This window comes from Vigna unguiculata, chromosome 1 (genome assembly GCF_004118075.2).
Source record: "Vigna unguiculata cultivar IT97K-499-35 chromosome 1, ASM411807v1, whole genome shotgun sequence".
Lineage (NCBI taxonomy): Eukaryota > Viridiplantae > Streptophyta > Magnoliopsida > Fabales > Fabaceae > Vigna > Vigna unguiculata.
Window position 1 is genome coordinate 29,264,432 of NC_040279.1, and position 21,467 is coordinate 29,285,898.

Sequence of the window (21,467 nt, forward strand, 5' to 3'; positions counted from 1 at the left end):
TTGAGAAAAAGACATGGTTTCCCATCTTGAGCACAACAAATATTTGATATAACATAGTTGCTCCAAAAACATGTCAAAAATATAAATAAAAAAGTCTACAGAAATGTTTGGTTTTCTTACAAATTCAAAAACTTACAGAAATGTCATAAATATAGCTTAGTTACCACTGAATTCAAATCCAGATTAATAGGACTCAGCAAGTCGGTGAACCGAAACGGGGTACATTTTACCCAAGCTTATGACAGTGTTCTTTCGATTAAGTATTCCTTTAAGTGAGGAAGTTTTAAACCTGGAAGATCCAATCTATAATTTCATCTGCCCAGAAAGTCCTTTAAATGAACCATAAAGAGACTGTGATCTTCTAAATGTAAATATATTATCTATTCTAGCCAAGTGTGGTTCTGAGACTTCGGCTTTGTACTCAGATGAATGCCGGTTCCCATGAATTCGCACACTTAAAGTTTTCTTTCTATCTGCACCAACTTTCACATATTCATTGAAGAAATCTATCAATTCTTGACGAGTGAGCTGCCTTAATGCTTCAACCTGTTCCAAATCCATACAATAGTGTCACTTATGCCATTCAAGTGTAGTGCAAAGCCCTTCATTAGTTGAATATATTTGAGTTTCATCACTAATTTAAATTTTCAAGTCAATTCATCCAACTTTACGTAAATTCATACAACGGAAAGAAGTATATACCTCATGGTCTCTCCTATCAAACCTCAAAGTACCATCGTTAATCTCTCGCCAGAAAAATGATGATTCTTCCCTCAAATTTTTGTGTTTCTCTAGCTTCACATCTATCAAAGCATTTACATTACTCTGCATATATGCATTACGGAAGTCACATGAATGAGGTATGTAGAACACAATTACCAACACAGATTATAATGATTTGTTAAGCTCGAACTGTGAAGTAAATGCTCAATATTGGTTTTCAAGTAACACTACAAGTCCAATTGCTGCTATATTGCATAGCCAAATTGATATATATATATATATATATATATATATATATATATATATATATATATATATATATATATATATGATAATGATGACTAAAATCAAATATGTTGATTCTAACTCGCTTAATTTGAACTTATATTCATGGAAAGTAAATCACAGATAAAGCAATATATTTAGCAAGCATAAACTTATGCCAGTTATGAGTTAATGTTGCTATTCCACTTTAATACACACTGTTTCACCTACAAATTTGTACAAATTCAAGTTCAGTTTCAGTATAATAATGGCTCTAAGAATATCACAATTTAACACATTGACTTGATGACTTCCTCTAAGAGAGTAATGATTCATCCACCGATTTGGTTACACCACTGTTCAGTATATGGATTGGCCATATGCTGTACTCACAAGTCCCCTGTATATTGTGTTCTCTTATGTGGTTGGCTTGTAGCCTATTGGTGAAGATCCCCACATTGTTTTCTCTCTTTGAATTTCCCAACAAGTGTTATCACAGCCTCTTATAGCAAGAGATGCTGAGTCTATTACATCACCTTTACTAGCCACTATCAAACTACCTACAGATATTATGTAATCCTAGACATGAGGGTGTGTTAGAGATCTTATATTGATTAGAGATATAACCAAATTATAGAATATAAGTAGGATGTAAGGTTGGGTTAGACACAAAATCCGCTTTCTAAGATGGTATCAAAGTTTATCATAGCAATATTTATTAGACCTATCATGTCATATACTATTAAATCACCCACAAATATCTATCTTATGCATGAGATGTCTAATCCTTGGCATGAAAGTGTTTTAGAGAACATTGACTAGAAATATAGCCAAATTAAAATATAAAAATGGATGAAAACCTCACTTTCCAAACCATTTGTGTAGAATTGAGTTAAGACTCAAAGTCCAATCCCTAAGATGGTATCAAAGTCAATCCTACAATGTACTCAAATTTTTCAGTCAATAAGGAATCTGTAACACACCACCTTGTGTCGAATAATGGATACAATGAGTATGGAAATAGATATTTATCGGTGGTTGCTCAACAGATCTAGAGAGAATAGACTTTGGAACCTTCTCAAACTATATAAGGAAATAAAGAATTTCTATACCTAGTCCCACAAATATAAATTGGTTTTGTGAGGTCAGATTAGGCTTAATATCCACTTTCAAATACATTACAGTTAATAGTGATACTGAGAAAGTTTCGTGCATTTTTATGCATGTTTATGATTTACCTACTCAATTTTGGCCATTCCTAGTCGTGTTACAATTGATGTGTAAATATTGTTTTCCTTGCTTAATGCTTGATATCAATGATGCACATAAAGTCCTAAGCGTAGACACTACTTGTGTACATTCCCATCAAGTGGACACGTAGATATCCTTTACCATTCATAAGATCTATGTTTTGTAATGCTTCCGGAGAGAATTTAATTAAAAGCTCACAAGGTGTAGGACAAGCGTATCTATGGAGAAGTATTATTATTGAATATTTCAATCATGATTAAGGAAAAGCATTTGCAGCAAACTAAATAAAATATTAATAGATCTATCAAACCTTGAACTCATCAATCGTCATCTCATAAATCTTGGTCTCAAACATTTTGAGAAATGCCTCGATCCTTTGCTCAATGTTCCCCGGAGACTGAGAAGAAAGTATAAATGATGGGCTTAAGATATGTCATAATTTAAAAATTAATTTAGACTATTTCCAAATTCCGAGTACGAAAATACCTTTTCTGTGGATTGGATAATAAACTGTAGTCCACGTATACCACAATCATTCCTAGACATGTTTAAAATTGAAGTTAAAAACAAGTAAGTTTTCCAAGCTGAATACATACAGATGCCATCAACATACCTCTGCAAGAGCACAGTAATGTACCCCAGCTGCTCAACCGATCGTAGCTGATGAAAGGTTGGTTGCTTTGCAACAAGAGCAAAAAGCTGAAGTTTAACATTCAGCTTAAAGTCATCACGACCAACCTACAAATTTAATAGGAGGGCGATAAGAAACAATAGCTTCAAAATTTCAATGAACAAACTAAAATCTGAGCAAATGGCAAGGTAAAAAAGGTAGGAGAATGATACATGTCTAAGTATGTACATAATGAAAATTCATGTAATAGAATATCCGCCCAGTCTAGACCAAATTAAAATAGTACGAAATTAAACACTTCAACAAGTCAAAATTAAGGATTATTTCACATTGGATATGCCAAAAATTTGTTGTCCAGGGATATATGATCCTCAACAGAGACATTGAGTGCAATACGATGTAATTATCATGAACAATTGATATAGAAGGTAGGGTTCCTATCAAGATGATATTCAGAAAGTCAATTTTCATGACAACACTAAAGAGACTAATTAAAGCAATATACTAACAGTACAGCTTTTAAAAGCCAGGTTCATCAAAGTTACTCGGTCTGTTGGCATCATTTGAAATATATTCACAGCTAAAATAAAAATAGGCATAAGTTAACAATATGCTTTTCCAGTCAAAAGTCATATTAGGATGGAGTGATGCATATTGGTCTAGGCAGCCAGACATATCTTAATACAAATGATGAACAAAAGACTATTATAAAACTTACTTGTATATAGTGCAGAAGAGCAGAATTCTCATTTTCAGGATTAAGACATTCTGAAGGGTAGAAGTAATTCATGCCACTTTGAAGTTTAACAACTCTATTCGCCAAATGTTGAGATGAGAATAAAGGTTTGCACAGAGGTTTTGAACAATTAAAGAGAACATTTTCTACGTGCTTGACCATTGACTCTGCTTCATGGCTTTCAATGTTCCCTGTACAGAAAATTTCGCTCCAGTTGAAATAAAAGTAACTCTTGCCATCCATAAAGAGAGAGAGAGAGAGAGCGAGAGGCCTAAGAACCTGCTATATAGAACTCTAAAAAAGTCCTGGAGAGCATTAATGGTACAAATTTGGCAACATCTTCAACTTGAAGAGCAGGAAGCACATCGAGTTGTTCTATCCAAGGCCAGGTATGATCTTGTAAGATCAAAGAGCAATAGTACATAGCCTGCTGATAAGGTTGTTGGTACTTCATATTCTGATATTCCTTGGTTACCATTTCCTGATAAAATTAAATATGAAAAGCTAAATAAATTTGACTAAAGAAATTAATAAATCAAGAGAAAATTTATTGTAATAATGTGGATACATAATTTATAAATCAAATACTGAACACATAAGTTCATACTCATTTGTAAGCATATTTTCTTATTATGATACAAACTAGCGTATGGCTCCCTGGATTTCACGGAATTATATGCTTGTACAAATTGTATGAATTTCAATTTATCTACTTTTTTTTCTGTATTTAGTATTTAATTTCAGATTCATTCGTTTTTCAATATATAGGCCTTTATCATGCATGGTAGTTGAGTTGTGATACAAATTATGAACTGGACGGCCCATTTTCTAAGTCATAAATCATAAGATTCATGAACACCAATAAAACATGACTGTAAGAGAAACTTAACACAAAGAAACACATACACATACACATATACATATATTAGCATTGTGAAGTTAAATAGCTAACAAAGTTACATGTACGTTTAAAAATAATTTATACTTTAGTTTCCAAAATATCATGGTTAGAAAATATATTTATTTAAATTTGAAAACAAAATTATTATTGTTGTGAATTGTGTTCATAGATGAAAATATTTCATTTATAATCATTCAAAACATAATATAGAGAAACTTAACAATGGCCAATAATGGAGAATATCCTTAATAATTAATTGTAAATATTTCCCTAATTACTAGGATTAGATCAGATCTTTTACACTCCTTAAGTTGTAGCGTATATATGCCATATGAGTCAAGCATGTTACAAATGTTGTCAATCGGAAGCTCTTTAGGGATTTAGTGGGCATGTCTGGAAGTTGGTCACTGGAGTTGACAAAGTCAGTGATGAGTATAAGAAGCACCAGCATGAGGCACACCTTAGACATGAAATTGCTAATGGATTTAAAAAATTTGATGGAATACTAGAGTATATGGAAGAAAGTAATTGCCAATGTTTGAAGGAAAACCACAGTGTATAGAAGAGAAGAATCCATCAATGAATCAGCCTTGCCAAATGGTACACAACATAAAAAAACAATTCAATCTCCAAATGACAAGAATAAGATTAAATCCCATGTGAGAAGTGTAAGCTAAAGTACCTTGATGACAGAAAACCTGTCAGATTTCACTTCAAATGTTGCAATCTTTTCAACTATTGTTTCGAGTAGAATCCTTAACTTGTGATTATAACCGAAGAGTGTCACCTAAAAAATATGGCATTTTAATTAAGAGAATGAAGGGCAGAGTAAAAACTAAGTTCTGTTCTATTTTCATTTATACTCCCACACAAATTTCATAGTACAAAGCAGCCAAAGAACTTGAAGGTTTAATTAGTATACAAAAGGAGTTAATCGATAAATAAAACTCTATGGGTTTATCATAATGAGAATTGGAAATCTTCCAAATTAAACGTCCATGTTATACCTCCCTGGTATAATAAAAAATTTAACTCTTTATTATGGTTTGAAATATCAAACTCATGATTATCAGGATCCAAATTGTCAACCTTTACCTGATGTCTGTTATTTTAATCAACTATAGTAGTAAAGTGTAGAACTGAACTCAGGTATATTTTAAACAATTAAATTTCAAATCACTTAGGATCTTCTATATGTTACAATTGAACAAAAAAAAATGCAATAATGCATATTATTGATTAAGGAAATGTGAGAAACACTATCTTTTCAATACTTGTCATTATTGGTTAAATTTACATCAGTCTCACTATCTTTTACTAGGCCTCAATCCTATCCAGTTTCATCTAATAAAGTGTTGAAAAGAGTGTGAAAGAAAGCCTCTTGCTAGCATTCATCAACGGTGATTGTAGAGTCATATTTAACGTTCAAATTCAGAAATTGTAATGTTGCAAACTAAAAAACATTACAAGAGTACCTGGAAACCACCATCTGTGTGAGTTATGCTATAATATAGACCAGCAATCTGAGCATAATAAGCTAAGAAAAGAAATTAAGAACTCCTTCAACTTGTATTTAGCAACTTAGTAGACACAATATGAAGAAATAATTAAGTATGAAGCAAAGTCCATCTATACCTAGAAACCTACCATAGTCATTCAAGTAATCCATCAATAATTGTGTGAAAATATGCACCAAAACCTCAGCCTCAGGAGAGCTTCCAGCATATGGGCAATTGAAATCAATCTTAACGTTAGCCTTAGGTGTAGAAAACAATGTGTCTGGCTTGTACCATAAGGCTGAATAAGTTGACCTGCTTAACAAAACTGGAAACTTCACCTGTTTCCAAGTATTAATAATATGATCAAGATAACCATGGTGCAACACCCCACCCCCACCACCACACTCATACATATAATTAAAAAATATATTATACCTTTTCTTGCACAATTTTAAGTGACAAGTCAGTTGGAATGAAGTTATTAGGAGCTGGAAGATGCATGTTTTCATTAGGAGCAGAAGCCATCCACCCCTGCAAATACAAGCATTATGAGGTCTATCAAGTTCCATCTTTTCATAACAATTTTGACATATCACTGAAAATAGAGACATAGTGATTTCCATGTGAAAAACAGAAAATTATCTAAATGAACATGCCAGTCCAAAAATCAACATTACTATTCATATAAGCACATACCTGAATAACAGAGCCAGTGATCTTTTCAAGGGAATACGCAGTTCCATACCATGGCTCCACCTTATCAGTATGCCCTTCAAAATTTTTAGACTCCCAAAAGATTCTGCGTGAGAATGAGTTCTAGTTTAAATTTAATCATAATTAAGTCACAGCAGTACTGACTGATACAGTATCTCAAACACTTTAATCAATTTTTTTCTTTGTTGAGTGAAATAACGGCTTTGGAGACCTTCATATAAATAAACATATAGCCTTGATTTAGTTACACTTACCGAAAGTTGTCTGGAGAAAGCTGATCTAGTACCATATGGATAACATTTGGGCTAAACTTAAAAGGCAAGGATGATCCTGTCAACCAATCTTTCACAGGATAAAACTGTAAAATAAAAGATCCATTAATAATTTAATTTCAATCAAGAAGCCCCCCTGCAAAGTTATTTACTTATCAAGCGAAAGAAAAATGGAGTACCTGCATATTTGATGCAATATTAACAACATAGTCACTGGGAGGAATTTTGTCCTGATAATGGAACTTGGTCTCGCAAACTGCTGAAAGCTTCATCAACATAGACAAATCCATAGATATTGTTTAGACCATGTGTGGAACAAAAAAAGAAAAGAAATTGATACCAAAATGTTAATGTAGTTCAACAATTTTCCAGTGGGAAACTATAGACCCACAACCACAGGTTAGGCATACACAAAATCACAATCATCAATGAAGATTGCAATTGTAAGATCACATTTGTCCTTTTCTTTTTTTTACTTACATGACATGTTACTTTTAAGCTTTTAAAAAATGAGCTTTTATTCCCTTAAAAGTTAAAAATTGTTCATTCTTTAAACTAGATCCATACCTCTTGAAAAATCCATTCGCAAACACCAGAGTGTTGTAGAAGCTCGATGTATTTGAACAACAACCCAATGATATCTTCTGCGTGCTCTATAAATAAATAAAAAGGGTAAAAATGAGTTCAAAGAATCAATAAAACCATAGATAACAAACCTTGAAATTAATAAAAGGGTGGTAGTAGTAATAGTAGTGGTAGTAGTAGTAGTAGTAGTAGTAGTAGTAGTAGTAGTAAATTTAACAATTGCATAACTGCAATCAAGAGCACAGGCACAAGTTAACAAAGTTTTAAAAGAGGATAAATATGTGCAACAAACAAGAAAACATGGAGGAGAGAGAGAAAGAGAAAGCTAACCGTGACCAGAATCAGTAAGATCAATTACAACTGAAAAGAATCCGAAATCCAAACTCCAATCTGATTCACCTGCAGACAAGCCTGTAGCCCATCCTGCAAATGGAATTTTTTTCTAGGCGATTAAAAATGAGAAATTTATAACATGTAGAAGCTAGAATATATGTATAAGCATGTATCAGAAAAGCATTTATTCAAACTCCACAGAATCATATGCTTATCAATGATGAAGGTAAGGAAATCCAAAAGGCTTAAGCATAGTGCGTCTTCAATCAGCAACAATTCCATGTAAAAAGAAAGGGACCGAGTGAGAAAGGAGGTGTAAGCGAAAAACGTTTTCTTCTGCAAACAAACTTACTACTAGCTCAGATAACTATATCCATATACACAGCAAACAGAGTTGCATTACACTTGCATATAATACAACTTTGAAGCCTAAAACCCAAAATTACAAGATATTCCATTATTCCATACAGGCCATTGTTAGACCTCCCACTGAAATTGTATATACTAGATGGAAAAGAAGGGCATAGAAATCAATATTCTGTTAAAACAGAATAAGGTGAAGGTAGTTTATATAAATAGGAAACAAAATTAGACAGGTTTAAGTTTCAGAAACTATTGTGTAAGTCAAGACTTACACAAGTCTCAAGAGGGCAGGATTTTAGAAAGACCTGAAAGAACCTAAGTTATAACTCACTCTTATTAACCGATGAAATTTTTTGTCCTTCACAATGAAGGAGAGTTCTTGCAATTAAAGTCTATTCTTCTACATTCAACTAACCATTTCCTATCAACCATCTTCCAAATTTATTTATTTTTTTTCTCGAGCAATATTCTTGTTAAAATTTAAGTGTATCTTCTGGTAGACAATGTTATTGATTAATTACATTGTTACATGATATGATCCTAAGGAGGTATGATGAGTCCATGACTCACCAAGAAGCAATGGAGGACCTTTCAAGAAGAGTGACTAGAAGCATGACTAAAAGGGAGGCCTCTAACCCTTCTTTATCTTTGTTTCCCATTTCTTTATGTTGATTTTTCCTAAGTTGACTTTTGTTGACCTTTGGTTCACTTGTTGACCATAGTTGACTTAACTTAACTTGATATGTTGACTCTTTTGTTTGTTTGTTTTGTAGGTTAAGCTTATGCCAAAGTGGAGGAGAATAACACCACTTGGAGAGGAGGATAGCCCACCATTAGGACCACTCATGCTAGGCACAGATTGGGAGAGAGAAGAAGCTTGGAGTTGACCTTCATTCTAGAAAGTCAAGGCGCCTCCTAGGAGAGTCTTGGAGACCAAGCTAGGGTTGTCTCCTTTTCAAGACACCTTATTTAGACCTAGCTTCTAGAAGGTTAGTTTGTCTTCTTGTAGGAACACCCTTATGCTTTGTTTTTTTGCTAAGACCCCTCACCATCACCTATATAAGGGGCTCTTCAAGACTTGTAAAAAGGATGAATATTTGGAGTTTATCCACACACTTGTTCGACCTTTGTGAGTGCTCTCTTAAGGAGTGTCATCTTCACTTGCCTTATCTTGAGCTAGCACTCAATAGGCGGCATCCCCACTCATCTTGGGCTGGCGAGCCTTCGTGCCCCCCTAAGTGGCGTGCCATCCTTGAGCTTTCCCTCCCCCTTTCATGTCTTCCATCTTTGTTCATCCTTCCTTCTATTTTGATGCACTTTAGTTTCAGCAATTTACTTGTTTTTGTTCTTGTTTTATTTATGTTCTTATGGTAATTCAACTTCTCTTCTTCGCTAGAGCTCCTTGAAGTGAACCTTCACACCTAGATAACATTGTTATCTTAATTTCCAGTGAGAATCTTCATGGAGTTTTCTTAATCACCAAAACAACATATAATACTAAACTCAAAATGGGTCTTTATCAAGGTCAATGTAATTTTTAGTTTTCTTCGTAATCTTTATCTTTTCAATTAAATATAAGAAATAAAAATCCATATAATGGGAATTAATGGTAGCATTAGTACAAGTTAATTAATAGGATATTAAATATAGCTTATTGAGAATTAATGTGGAAGTTAGAGGGTCTTGTCTAACTCATCCTGTAAAAGGATGTACTTGAAATATGATGGAGATACATATCAACTCTATCAGAAAATTGAATTTTCTCTTTGTGAAAACATTTTGGAATTCTGAGTTATAAGAACCCAACTTTGATCTTATCAAGGTAGCGATCAATCATATGACTTATCACTCACCTTCTCATCTTTCTTGAATGAGGCATGAATATCACTACTCAAACTGAATATCAGAATGAACCTCCCTTGTTTTTTACATTAATTGGTATCAGAGTTTAGGCTCATCATATTCAATGAGGTTTTTATTCTTATATGTCTACTTTTAATTTTTTTGGAATTATGGCAGAGACTAGTGCTAAAAATTCACTTCAACTCAATGCACATAAGAAATTGTTTGTTGATGATTTTGTTTCACAAATGGAGGAAATTGAAAGAAAATTTCAATAAGAGAATTAAAGAAAAGAAAGAGCAAAGGTATAGACATAAAGAGGGAATGATTGATGAGCATTGGAAAAGACAGTCGTAACTGTGATGGAAGGAAGATGGAGAAAAAGAAAAAGTAGAGATAGTAGGAAGAGAATTAGTATTGAAAAAGAAATGAAAGAGAAAGAGTTGAGAGAAGAAGAAATGAAAGAGAAGCATTTGAGAGAAAACAAAATTCAAGAAGAAAATATAGAAGAAAAGAGAAAAGAAGAAATAAACGAAAAAGATGTTACCAACAAAGAGAAAAGAAAAAATAATAATAAAGATGACGTTTTTATGTTTGTGCAGATATTCTTATTTTTATCATTCAACAATGAGAAGAAGAATTTCTCATGAGATATCTCAACAAGATATCATTTGATATCAATCAATCAAATATTGCATGCAAGAACTGTAGTTCAAAATTGGAAAACTAATAGAAGGATGATCTTAGATCTTGGTATTATCTTTCCCTCGGAAAAAGTGTACTCATCACATTTTAAGTATGAATGTCCTTGAAGAGGGAGGAAATGATGAAAATCAACATAATTTTTAGTTTTCTAAGTAATTTTATCTTTTTAATTAAAAATGGGAAACAATAATCCATATAATGGGAATTAATGGCAGTATTAGAGCAAGTTAATTACTGCTGGATACTAAATATCACTTATTAAGAATTAATGTGGAATTCAAAGGGTCTTTTCTAATTCATCCTATAAAAGGATACACCTGTAATACGATGAAGATATGCATGAATTCTAATAAAAAAATCAACTTTTTTCTTTGTGAGAATTTTTTTTGAATTTTGGGTTATAAGAACCCAAATTTGATCTTATCATATCAACCTCATGTCTTATTACTCACCTTCTCATCTTTATTGAATGTGCAGTTAATATCCTTCCCCAAATAGAATATCAGAATGGTTCTCCCTTGTTTTTTTCATCATCACAACTATTAGTTTTGTTCTGTTTTAGTGTAATTGTCCAGCACTATTAGGCTTGGTACATGGATACCATGGTGAGTGACCCTTTTAATGGATCTAAAACTTAGTGTGAATTGCAAACTCCCATGAACCGTTAAGTCTTTCATTGCAAGCTGCTTACAAAGAGAGTTTTATAGGATTGAGGTAGGCCTAATCCCATTTTCAAAGAGGATCTATCATTAGTCTTGCAAAGCTAAAGTTTGATTGGAATGGTGTCAACCTGTGCACAGATCATGGCCTAGAGTGGGTCGTGACAAAATTCCAGTCCCCATCCAACATAAATTTACTTCAAAACCAGTTTTTACAAAATTGAAATCAGAGAATTGCAGAGAAAAAAAAACTTCTAAAATGAGTATTTAAAATATTTTATTAATACAGGCAACTGTTATTGGTTAGCCTTCGTGCAACTGTTAGACAATGTTATTGGTTAGCTACGTTGTTACAACTTTTTAGTTTAACTGCCTGTGAAGCAGTTACTGGTTGTTTCCTATGTGGTTAGTATAACTGTTTTAGTGAGACAGTCATAACTAGCCTTGTAATTGTCATGGTTTCCTTAACCAAGGAACCATAACTCCATGGAGACAAACCAGGATAAGTAGTCCTCTGGTTAAGTTTTGTCATGGTCATAGTAAAAGTAGCAGAAATAGGAAAAGTCATTCCAGAGACAAAAGAAAACAAACATATTTGAAGATTGAAGGAAAAACCCTAAACTATGAGGAGACAAACTTGATCAACTATCCAAGTATGTCCAAATAGGAAGCCAAAGACAGAAAAAAGCCCAAAAGACACCAACAAGATGAAGGCAGTGCTCCAATGTGAATTTAACACCACCAAGTTGATATGTGGGACACGTATGCCTGGTGACAAGCTGGTGAAGATCAGTGAGTCTTAAGGCTTTTGGTCATGCAACCACAGGGGTTTGGTTGTGGTGGTCCAGTGACAGGAGTAGATAGACAGGGCACTTGAAACCAACTTGAAATTAGATAAAAAGAAAAATCAGTGAGTTCTTGTGCTCAGCTGATCTATATTATTATTATTATTATTATATATATATATATATATATATATATATGCATATGTGTGTGTGCATCAGCAACCACAGGGGTTTGGTTGTGGTGGTCAAGTTACGGGAGTAGATAGACAGGGCACTTGAAACCAACTTGAATTTAGATAAAAAGAAAAATCAGTGAGTTCTTGTGCTCAGCTGATCTATATTATTATTATTATTATATATGTATATGTATATGTATATGTATATATATGCATGTGTATGTGTGTGTGCATCTGCAACCACAGGGGTCTGGTTGTGGTGGTCCAGTGACAGGAGTAGATAGACAGAACACTTGAAACCAACTTGAATTTAGATCAAAAGAAAAATCAGTGAGTTCTTGTGCTCAGCTGATCTATATTATTATTATATATGTATATGTATATGTATATATATGCATATGTGTGAGGGTGTGTGTGCATCTGCACATATATATGAAAAGAATACAATACAATACAAGGAAAAGTTATCTTCTATTACCCTCAACCCTCCTTAGGTTAGGTACATTCACCCAAAATGCAGTTTTATGGAAGTTGTACAATACAATAGTAATCATAATTTTAACAATTTGAAATAGTGTGATCTATTACAAAGTCGTTCAGAACTAATTCTATTCTACAAAACAGACTAGTAAGGTAAATATTGTCCCCACTTATATACCTTATTTGACACTATCTCTAGTAGATGTAGGACTTCATTTTTTTAAATATACACCATCATGTCCAGCACAATTGGGCTTGGTACATGAATAATGGAACTAAAACTTGATGTGAATTGCAGAGTCTCATAAACCATTAAGTCTTTGAATGCAAGTTGTGCCCAAAGCTGGTTTTGAAGAATTAAGTTACACCAAAACTCATTTTCTAAAATGATCTATCGTTTATCTTGTCAAGCTAAAGGTTGATTGGGATGGTGTTAACCTGTGCACAGATCATGGCCTAGAGGGGGGGAGACAAAAATTCCAGTCCCCACCATACACAAATCTGTTTCAAAACAAGTTTTTACACAGTTGAAATCAGACAGTAGTGCAGCAAAACTAACATTCTAAAGTATGAGTATATAAAATGTTTTCATTAATATATGCAAGACCTAAGGGCAAGTCTCTTGGTGCAACAGTAAGCATGCTGCTTTTTGGAGGTTGAGTTCAAATACTACAAAATACTTTCAAAGACAAGGCTTCGGACATCTACCCTCACTAGGCAGCCCTGCTGGGCGAGACCCTCATGTAATGTACTAGATCACCTCTTATAGTCAAGATTATGTTTTAAATCTCTGATAGTGGCACATAGCAACCAGTTCCAAAAACACTACCAAGATAGTACATTGCAAAGTAACCATTATTTTTTTTTAGAGTTTGTGTACAATGTGTACCATATTATATAGATATAAAAAGTAATAGGTGTCCTAACTAAAAAACAAAAGTAAATACCAGTAAAAGTCAAGAACAAGTTTCCTAAATAGGAATCATTGTTGTCTACTCATTCCAAGTTTCTTTTATCATTTTCACCATTAATACATCTGTAGTTTTCATATTTTGAAACTACAATCCCAAAAATAGCCTTCCAAAGTTGCCCAGGGATTTTTTTGGAGTCAACACATGACACCACTATAATGCCCGCTACAGCTACTATTCAGCCTGCTATTTCGGCCTTTTATGGCTGTTACACTAAACCATTACGATATAGCAGCCACTGTAGAGGGAAGTGGTCGCTCTGCAACAGATGAAGTAGACAATAACCACAAAACTATTAATGAAATGTGCAACAGATTGAGAGTACCCACCCAATTTTTTCAAGATGTAATATAAAGACCCTTCTCCTTCATGACCAATGAGATGCCCAAGATACCTGCTTGGCCCTTCAGTGTAATGATGGATTTCAGGGGTTATTGGCCATGCAATTCTCAATTTGTGACCTTGCTTTATTGGGACAGTCCTGACAAGAATCTGAAACAGATACCCAAAATAAGAAATAGATTAGAATCCATTGTAAAGAAATTGGTTAGTTTTTACCATTTAGATCTAGAAAATCTGCACCTGCAAATGTTCTGATTTGCATGGCTGACCACAAGGATGGAAACAACTTTTGTCGGTGTTTCTAATATCCTGGAACTTTTCTTCTACAAGGTTTTGAATTTTATCAAGGCTTTCTGAAAATATCCATGCACAAATAGTTAGATTGAAGCTATTAAAAAAGGATAAAAAATAATTCAACCGACATATTGTAAGCAAAATATCTGTTACCATTTGTGTATATAACTAGATGCATTAAATTAGCAGAATAGTTTTCATCATAAAACTTCAGAAGCTCCTTCCTTGGGTCTAATCCTTTTGCTTTAGGTTTAACTTCCAAAGTGTCCCAGTTCCCTAAAAATTAGAGCACTGCAGTAATGATTATGATGAAAAGCATATTGCAACAATGATAGCTATTGCAAATAATCGAGCTTCATTTGGATAAACATATTTCTTTTAGAACAAATTACTATTAACTAAAGTTTTAAGCATTAATCACCAGAGTTATTTATGTTCAGAATCAAACCAATGAATGACATGATACTAATGCACATAACATGAAATTCATATTATTTAAAAAAAAAAAAACATAATTGGCATTTGGAACTTGATTATTTTTTAAAATAAACTACAGGGAAATTATAAGGAAATATCTTCACGTTGGCTCAGAAGTCAGCACCTATCAACGTGATAAAAGAAAACACAGAGATCCAAAAATATCTAAAATCATAGAATCTGCTGTCTTCATATCAAAATATAGCAATGAGATGACATTCCCAATGTGCTTCAAAGAAGTTTGTAGCAAAATGCTCCTTTGATTTTATCCATAGTAGACAGATTTTATTTGAATTTTAATAAACAATAATGCATTTAAGCAGATAGAATAACAAAGACAGATTCTCTAAAGTAATGAACTTAACAATGAACAAAGCATGTCACAAGAAGCATTACAAAGCATCAGTCTGAAAATACTTCTAATGTTTTGCTTTGACAGTAAAATATTCAACATGTATCTGACAAGCCAAAAGGACAAGTTCAATAAATAGTAAATCTAGCTCCTGGCCTTCATTATCATATTTATCAAGAAGCCAATTGTTCTTAGTGTTAAAAACAATTAGGAAAAAATATCATAACGGATGCTTTAAAAGATTTTGGACACATAACGGATAGCTAACAGTCAGTTATTTGACAAAATAATGCAACCACAAGTAGGATGGTGCAAAAGTTAAAAGTTCAATTGTATGAGTTTAAAAGACAAAAGAAATTAAATATGCCACTGACCTGTGCTAAATTTATGATATGGATGATCTTCATCACTGAGATGTTTCTGAAGCTGCATAGATTGTAATGTTTCAGGGAGGGGAGAGACCAAGAGAGATTACAACAATTTCTCCATAAGAGGCTTAATAACAAAATTTGCAATGCCAGTAAAGCACCCAATGATCCAAATACATATTGGAAGAAAAAACATAAAGTATATAAGGAGGATAAACGAAACAGGGAAAGGAAGAAAAATGGATGAACTCCAAAGACAACAAATTAGTCCAACCTCTTTGAACATCAAATAAATTATGAATCTATTCTGTGGTTAGTAAAAAACGTTATTAAGATTAGTCAATCCTAGACTGATTTTTGAAAGATGTTAAGAACTGGACTTTAAGCTTAACTCAACCCCCCCCCCCCTCAAACCGGCTTGTAAGGTGGTTTTTCATCCACTTATACATTGTGAATTAATCTTATCTCTAGTCGATGTAGGACTTCCAACAAAAGACAAGATTGGTAATACTACTGCTCTTTCTTACACTTATCAATCTATTCAGAAAGAGAAGCAACCATAGTTCTTCCATATTTAGAAGCAACAAACTATTTTCATGAGACCCTAGCCTCAAGCATTAATTACCAAACTGACTTTCAATTTTCATCACACTAAAAGCACCATAAGTAAAAGCCACACTACACACGGAAAATGGAAGAAAAAGGACAAAACTGTGATCCTTAAAGTAAAAATATAAGGAAAAAGAAAATCTAAATGATGATACACTTTCCAACACACTCTGACCTGGGAAGTCTAATAGTGCAGCACAAGTGAAGTGACACATGAGGCATATGCACACAGATGACACATGAACTGGATAACCATGTGTTAGCACCACATTGCAATAAATGAGGTACTTCCAGCATTTTAGACCAATTTAGCATCTAACAGTTGTAAAGAGCTACATGGATGCAGGAACTGTCTTGAATATCATAGTAATCAACCTTGGATAGTTGCAGCTAGCCAACCCAAAGAAAGATATAACAGTATCGCACATAGTAGGATGGCTGCTATTCTGAATTTTTATATATACATAAATGTTTTGGATTATACACACAATTGTTGTTATACATGCATAAATGCTCTAAATTTAATGGGGGTGTTACTCAAAATTCATAATGCATTCATAATTTACAATAAAAAGTCATACGATTTTAAAAGCAAAAAGATACATTAAAAGTCAAGAAAACAAACAATCTGAAAGACATTGATATTTTAAATGCAATATATCTTAAATATCAATAGAAGGTTGCAGAGAGAAAAGAACAGAGGTTTGGGGTTCAAAGTTCAGAACAATCATATAGAGAGACGAATAAAGGGTGGGTGAGTTAAGAAGAAGCACTGGAAACTATATCCTATACGGGAATTTTTTAAATTCTAAAGAATAGGGAAATCAAAACTTTGCCTCTAACCCACCCCACACCCCCAACGAAAACTGAGGCTGTTGTGATGGCAAAATGGGTTTTGCAAAAAGCCTTACTCTAGATCCACAATGACCACGGAATTGCAACAACCACTACATCCACTATTCAAAAAGGCACTGATACAATGTAACATTCTGTGGCCACTCTGCACCACTATATAATTAAGAATGAGTATTACACTATATCCCATCATAAACAAAAATAGAGGAGATCTCCTATACTACTGTAAAATCTGTCTCCTAAAAGCAACACTGAATTACATCTCAAACAACCAACCAACCAACTTTACCACAAAGCCCCCCTAAAGATGATTTAAAAGCAATAGCACATACATACCTGGTTCATTCTCCATCCATCAGATAATAAATTCTTCTTGTTTTCTGTAAAAGAGAAAGCAGAGGAACAGTATGCCAATAAGAAACAAGGAAATAAAACAAAAGACATCAAACAACGAAAAGATTGTCTAACCAGAATCAACAGCTTTAATTTCCCTCATGGTGGCATCAGGAGACATCAATGGTTTAGTAAAGAACTGAGCAAACCTGGAAGACAAATCATACTGAGCTAGAACTTTTATAAGGGATTAAAAGAGGAAACAATAAAGAGCAGGACCTACCTGTCCAGGGCCTCTTCAAAGCCGTCTGTGTTAACTTCAAAAAAATAGTTGGTGTGTTCAGATGCTGTAAAAGCATTGGTGCTTCCTCCATGCTGTATTAGAAAGGCAGACACAGCAATGAAACCAAAAAAAAGTTGATTGACAAAAATTTAAGAATATTTTAAAAAAAATAATAAATCAATAGAATTGCTCCAGCTTTCTAAGCCCCAAATGATGTTGGTATTTAATACAATATAAAAAATTGAAACTCTAAACCATTCTTAAAAGTAGAATATGTATCAGCATAGATACTAGCAGAGTAGGAGACTAGATGCATGAAACTAAAAACATAAAATAAAACAATGTAAGCTCAAAAAATGCAGCTATGAGAAATTAAACTCTTGTACAGTTTGCAGAAAAAAAAGAAAAGTTAAATACAGATTTCCCTCCATTCCATTCCCTTTGCCCTTCTACCAAACAAGCACTTGGGAATACTTGATAGCAAAAGAAACCACATTCTGACCGCTTCACCACAAGAACCAAAAAACCAGGTCTTAAATCCTAAACCCTCCAAGTTTAAAAACATGGCAAATTCATTATGGCATTTAATAAATACAGTCCAGACATGACAAAACAATCATTTTAAAAAGGTAAAATATCTATACAGTTCATTTTGACCTAGAAGTATCTCCCTTATATTATAACATGTAATCAGGAAACACATCTCTGTTTCTTAAAGTCATACTCACCTGTCAAGAAATTCTAATACAGATATTTAAAATCTGCCATTTTTCCCACTCACCCACTTCCCCTTCCAGATAATCATGTTACAAATACTCAATCATGTTAACGCTCCACAAGCAATTCAGGATTTGTTTCTCCTTATTCAAGTAATGTTTTTGACAAAATTTCAACAGTGACTGACATTGTTATCCATAAGTGCCAATAAGATTAGGAATTAGGATATATGAAACAACCACTAAATATTTTCTTCAACTTTTTCATTTCATAGAATGATGGATAAATAAAATTGAAGAGCTAAAGTACATCAGGAAAAAAAAGGTTAAAAATAATTGTTGCCTATTTCCATAATGAGTGGTGTCCAAATTCCAAGTCACTTTTCACAACTTAAAGGAGCAGACATCACGATACCTCACTAATATACTTGGAGTAGCTATCTTCAACTGGGTATTTTTCACTCGCATAAAACAGCATGTGCTCTGTCAATCAAAAACGCAGAAATAACCAGAATAAAATTCTTGAAATAAATTTCATTTCAAACAGAAAAAATAAATAGGTAAACTATCAGCACCCCACCCGCCATTAAAATATAATTCTTGGTATAAATAATAAAGTTCAGATGCTAGAATCTATTATCTTATTTTTCTTTATTCCTAGCAGCAATGCATAACGTTCTATATCTCGAGTATTAACCCAAAGTGCTCCAACTATTATCTCCTCTCTTTTTTGATGTCTACACTTTATCCTATCTTCTTATCAAGTATCTGGATTGCTTAACGTTCCATTCAAATCCTATGTCTTATTTCCCTCTCTTGTAATACAATACCGGTTATGTCAGTTTGAAATAAATTGTCGCAGTTTCATCACGTTCCCAGACAAATATGGCCGATGTCGCCAAAATTGCAGTAGCGGAAACTAAAAAGGCCTTAATATTGAGGCCAAAACCATGCTCATATTATAAAATACAATTGCACTGTCAAACTTCAAACAAGAAATCCTCTTCAGACTCGTAACACATCGACCAGAATCCTACACAATTCGAAACTTATACCCGACAGAGTACGGTCAAAGCTGGAAAAGGAAAACAATACCGAGGAAATGGGCGAGGCCTTCGAGGCCAGCAGGATCACTGAAGTAACCGACGCCAACGTTCATGGAAGCAGCACACTGCAACGGAAAAAATGGAACCACAGAAACCGAAATATCGTGAAGTGAGCGAGTGAATTGATACGGAAAAAAAAAAGAATCTGATCCTATCGGAATCAGAATCAAGATCGAAGATGAAGTCGACCTTATCGGTAACGGGGTCGCTAATGAGGAGCACTTGGAGCGAGTTGCTAAGCACGACTCTTCTGTAATCCCTCTTGTCGATGCGAGCCTTCACGATTTCCACGTCGTCCTTCACAGCCATCTTCTCCCTCGCTCTGATTACAACCCTAACTCGTTCTTGTTCTGACTCGGTGGCGATGGAAGGTGGTAATGATTGCGTTTTTCTGTTATGTTCCTTGCGCTTGAAACTCGAATTGAGAAGAGTGCTGCGGAAGATTGATATTTCGTGATGACAAGGAAAGACGACGACGACGAAGACTCTGTTTTGTTCTGCTCTCTACTTTGATTCAATTTTACTTTTCCTAACTCATATTTCGCTATTTCGTTCAACGTGGATTGATACTCGTGTTTTGTTGTACTGGTAACTGAGTTGGTTTCAGTGTATTTGTAATTTGATCAAAAAATATAAATGAAAATTAAAAAATAAAAATGAAAATTAAATAAAAATACAATAGGTTTAATTAGTTGGATTGTATCCATTTTTGTTTGAATATGTTTGCTCATAGTAACACATCAATTGAGTCTCAACTTTTAAAAAGATATATAATTAGGTCTCTTTCATAACAAAATTAAGCTTAAATACATTTTTGGTACTCATTTTCGCAGTGTTTGTTGCGGATGGTCCTCCTTTTTAAAAGAATCTTTAAAATGATCCTCATTTTGACAGAATCTTTAAAATGGTCCTCATTTTTTACCGAATGTTTAAAATGGTCATCATTTTCGCAATTCGTGTTTTATTTGGTCATTTTCTGTAACGGCGTTTAAATCATTATATAGGTATGTTATGGTCTCAATCTTCTTCCTTTACTTCTAGTTGTAATCGTTGGAGGCAACCGTATCACTTCGTGCACTGTTGGTGGTTCAACGAGAAATGGATTAAACTCAATTTGTAGCTGCGGAGAGATATCAGCTTTGAGGATGGCAAGAACTCCAAAGAATATTGGTAGAAAATTTTAGGTACAATCTGTTTTTATTTTTGTGTTAATAATAAATTGGTTTTAATTTTTGGTTTATTGATTTACAGACTGGTGGTTCCAATAATGTGGACTGCAACTTTTTCAAATGGTGGTGTTGATGAAAAGAATGTCATCATCATGACACAAATGAGACAGATTAATGAATGATTTGGAGAAGTCATTGAAGGTTGCGGAGAAGAGGCTGCAATTAGTAATAGGGTTCACTTGTGTTGTTTTTGTATTATTCACAGTGTTATTATGTGTAATCTTTTAAAGTCCAATATGTTTTGTACTATTGTTAAATAAAGAAATGAATTAGTTTGATTATGTTGATATTAGTCCCAACATGTTCAAAATGATATATTAATCTGAGCATTTGAAGTAAGTGATATTGATCTAAACTTGGGAAAAATTAAATTGATATAAGTCTAAAAGAAGTTAAATTCATAAAGTTAATTCATGCTCATCAAAATGCACTACATCAATGTTTGACAAAAGTGAAATTGAACGAAGTTTAAAGAAAGTCAAAATGCAGTACATAAATAATGAATTCTACATCAGAAATTCCAAAAAATAACTAAGACGTTTGTAGCTGCTATCATAGCCTCCTCCTAATATGTAATTTCATCCTAAACTCCTGAGATGGTTCTTCTGGTGTT

The 21,467-nt window shown here is 33.6% G+C and overlaps 1 protein-coding gene across 1 annotated transcript; it reads right to left on the bottom strand.

Annotated features, from left to right (window-relative positions):
- Positions 1-20,208, bottom strand: LOC114179662 (insulin-degrading enzyme-like 1, peroxisomal). The gene is made up of 26 exons (XM_028066077.1): positions 19,815-20,208; positions 19,615-19,690; positions 18,935-19,002; positions 17,804-17,895; positions 17,656-17,729; positions 17,524-17,567; positions 15,730-15,781; positions 14,680-14,802; positions 14,473-14,585; positions 14,220-14,382; positions 7,907-7,999; positions 7,559-7,644; positions 7,171-7,257; positions 6,974-7,077; positions 6,702-6,804; positions 6,441-6,536; positions 6,154-6,343; positions 5,982-6,043; positions 5,189-5,293; positions 3,885-4,086; positions 3,588-3,796; positions 2,852-2,976; positions 2,725-2,776; positions 2,549-2,635; positions 703-825; positions 1-546 (listed from the first exon to the last, which is right to left on the bottom strand). The coding sequence occupies exons 1-26, from the start codon at positions 19,932-19,934 to the stop codon at positions 304-306; spliced, it is 2,892 nt and encodes a 963-aa protein (XP_027921878.1). The 5' UTR covers positions 19,935-20,208; the 3' UTR covers positions 1-303.
- Between the last annotated feature and the right edge of the window lie 1,259 nt (positions 20,209-21,467).